This window comes from Chenopodium quinoa, unplaced genomic scaffold (genome assembly GCF_001683475.1).
Source record: "Chenopodium quinoa cultivar QQ74 unplaced genomic scaffold, ASM168347v1, whole genome shotgun sequence".
Lineage (NCBI taxonomy): Eukaryota > Viridiplantae > Streptophyta > Magnoliopsida > Caryophyllales > Amaranthaceae > Chenopodium > Chenopodium quinoa.
The window spans coordinates 49,630-53,348 of NW_018743673.1; the positions used below are offsets into that span (position 1 = coordinate 49,630).

Consider the following 3,719-nt stretch of genomic DNA (forward strand, 5'->3'; position numbering starts at 1 on the left):
ACATTTCGCACTCGTTTGTTGGCTTGTTTCTTGTAGATTTCATTTGCCTTTTCAATGTTTCTTCGAACTTCTTTATGGACTTTAAGCATGAACTCGGCTTGCTCCTTTGCCCCACCATGAACGAACTTGTCTTTTGGCAAAGAAATAAGATCAATGGGAACATAAGGATTGACGCCATAGACTACTTCAAAAGGAGAATACTTTGTAGTAGCACTAGGTGTCCTATTATAAGCAAACTCGGCATGAGCAAGCTTATTATCCCAATCTTTGGTACTTTTGCTCACCAAAGCCCTAAGCAACGAACCAAGTATTCTATTCACCACCTCCGTTTGACCATCAGTTTGTGGATGATGTGAGGTAGAAAACAACAACTTGGTTCCCATCAAACGCCACATAGACTCCCAAAAATGACTTAGGAACTTAGTATCACGATCCGACACAATGGTGCGTGGCACCCCATGAAAACGAACCACCTCTTCAAAATATAACTTAGCCACTTTCATTGCATCTTCAGTTTTATGGCAAGGAATGAAGTGAGCCATTTTTGAGAACCGATCAACCACCACCATTATTGAATCCTTGCCTCTTTGAGTTCTAGGCAAAGCTACAATAAAATCCATACTAACATCTTCCCAAGGTCTTTCGGGAATTGGCAAGGGCTTGTAGAGACCTTTGTGAAACACCATTTTTGCTCTTTGACAAGTAGAACAACGACTCACCACACGATGAACCGTGGCTAACATTTTCGGCCAATAAAAGTGAGCTTGGAGAAGCTCCATTGTCTTGTGAATACCAACGTGACCAGCTAGTCCTCCCCCATGAGCTTCATGTATCAACAAACTTCTAATGGGACATTTTGGAATACATAATCTATTTCCTTTAAAAAGAAAACCATTATGTAAGGAAAACAGATCATAGACTCCATGGACACATTTTTCAATTATCCCCTTGAGTTCATCATCTTCTTGATAATACTCCTTGATCAAATCGAACCCAAGTACCTTTGCTTCAACCATTCCAAGCAAATTATGTCTTCTAGACAAGGCATCCGCAACCACATTAGCTTTCCCACTCTTGTATTTAGAGGAAAAGTTAAATGTTTGTAAAAATTCGACCCACTTTGCGTGTCTTGCGTTCAGCTTCTTTTGACCATGTATGAACCTCAATGATTCATGATCGGAATGCAAAATGAAAGGTTGTGGTCTCAAATAATGTGACCAATGTTCTAGAGCTCTTACCATAGCATAGAACTCTTTGTCATAGGTGGAGTAATTCAACTTGCCTTGACTCATCTTCTCACTAAAGTAGGCAATAGGACGCCCACCTTGAATCAACACGGCACCAATACCTTTTCCACTTGCGTCACACTCAACTTCAAATGGCTTGGAAAAATCAGGAAGTGCGAGAATAGGAGTGTTGCACATTTTCTCCTTGACTTCTTCAAAGGCCTTTTGAGCTTGAGTAGTCCATTCAAACGTCCCCTTCTTAGTACACTCAGTTATGGGAGCCATGAGTGTGCTAAAATTCTTGATAAATCTTCTATAGAAAGAAGCAAGTCCATGAAATGAACGAACTTCCGTGAGTGTCTTCGGACTAGGCCATGATTGAATTGCTTCAATTTTGCTAGGGTCTACCTTCACGCCATCACCTGAAACTATATAGCCAAGAAACATGACTTCATACAATAAAAAATCACATTTTTCTAGTTTCCCATACAATTTTTCTTGTCTTAAAACAGAAAATACTTGAAAAAGATGATCAAAATGAGCTTCTTCATCACGTGAATAAATGAGAATGTCATCCAAGTATACTACCACAAACTTGCCAAGAAATGGCCTTAGCACTTCATTCATTAATCTCATGAACGTGCTAGGGGCATTTGTAAGGCCAAATGGCATGACGAGCCACTCATACAACCCATGCTTTGTCTTGAACGCAGTCTTCCATTCATCCCCTTCTCTCATGCGAATTTGATGATACCCACTTCTCAAGTCTACTTTTGAGAAGACCTTGGAACCACTCAGCTCATCAAGCATGTCATCAAGCCTTGGAATTGGAAACCTGTACTTGATGGTAATGTTATTAACGGCTCTACTATCAATACACATTCTCCAAGTACCATCTTTCTTAGGGACCAACAAAGCAGGAACGGCACATGGACTCATGGACTCACGCACATAACCCATACCCATTAGCTCTTCAATTTGTCGTTGTAACTCCTTAGTTTCTAAAGGGTTACATCTATAGGCTGGTTTATTTGGCAAGGGTGCTCCGGGAATGAGATCAATTTGATGCTCAATTCCTCGTATGGGTGGTAGTCCTTTAGGTAATTCATCCGGAAAAACGTCCTCAAAATCCTTAATCAATTGGGCTAACCTAGGATTATGAGCAACAAATTTTTCGTGGGTTTCCTTGGAGTACAGCATGAACAACTCTCCCTCACCTTCCAACTCCCTCTCAAACTCTTTAAGAGACAACAAGGATACTTCTTTTTGTGGGGTTTTGTGATGGTGAAAACCGTGGGGGTGGTAAAGGGTGTAGTTTTTTCTTCCTCCCTTCATGGACTATGGTATACGTATTGTGATACCCATCATGTATAGATTTTTTATCCGTTTGCCAAGGCCTACCAAGTAGAATATGACAAGCATCCATAGACACAACATCACATAATATAGAATCACAATATGAACCAACACAAAAAGAAACCATGCATTGCTTCCTAACCCCGGTGCTAGCATTTGAATCTAACCAACTCAACTTGTAAGGTTGTGGATGATTAGTAGTAGTTAGACCAAGTTTAGATACTAAGGTCTTAGACACGGTATTAGCCTCACTCCCTCCATCAATAATCAAATCACATACCTCGTCACCAATTCTACAACGGGTGATGAAAATGTGTTGGCGTTGGGGGGCAGCATGCTCTTCCACACGTGCTTGCAAGGCCCTCCTAATCACGAGGCTAGTCTTCCCCTCTGGCTCGGCCATGCAATCATCACAATCATCTTCAACTTCTTCTTCCTCCTCCTCAAACTCATCCCAGTTGATGTTTTGAGTGGCCATGAGCTTAACCTCTTGTATGGTTAACGCCCTAGTATTAGGACAATCCTTCTTGTAATGACCTCGTCCTCCACATTTGTAACACACAATGTCACCTAGCTTCACGTCCTTGGTGTCCTTCTTTGGTGGATTACTCGGTCTGTTGAAGGAAGACCCTTCCTTTGTAGGGAAAGAAGGTTTTCGTGCCAATTGAGGGATGGTAGTAGGCTTCTTCTTTTTTCCTCTTAGCATCGAACTTAATCACCAATTTGCAAGCTTCAACAAACGTGAGGTTAGTATAACCTTCAAGTTTGTCTTGTAATTCTTGGTCCAAACCAGATACGAAACGCCCCATCTTGAGCTCTTCATTTTCGGTTACTTCACACACAATAGCAAGTCTATCAAACTCTTTTATGTAATCCTCCACAGAGTCCCCATTTTGTTGCAAGGTACTCCACTTCACATATTGACTTTGCTTGTAATTGTGTGGGATGAAACGGTCTTTCATCCGTTTCTTGAGTTTGCCCCAAGTAGAGATAGGAGCTTTCCCCCTAAGGGCACGTCCCCTTTGCTCTCCTTGTAGCCAACTATCACCATAGCCTTTAAGCTTGACCTTGGCAATCTTAAAACGTTGAACATCCTCATGAATGTCCTTATATTCAAAGTACCTCTCCAAGGATTTC

At 41.4% G+C, this 3,719-nt stretch overlaps 1 protein-coding gene across 1 annotated transcript; it reads right to left on the reverse strand.

Moving 5' to 3' along the window:
• Positions 1–719: 719 nt before the first annotated feature.
• LOC110683617 lies at positions 720–3,288 on the reverse strand (the record flags this gene model as incomplete). Its single annotated transcript, XM_021860007.1, has 5 exons — positions 3,070–3,288; positions 2,628–3,021; positions 1,985–2,464; positions 1,635–1,843; positions 720–1,001 (listed from the first exon to the last, which is right to left on the reverse strand). Coding segments are annotated over exons 1-5 (1,584 nt in total), but the record flags the coding sequence as incomplete, so codon positions are not given.
• Between the last annotated feature and the right edge of the window lie 431 nt (positions 3,289–3,719).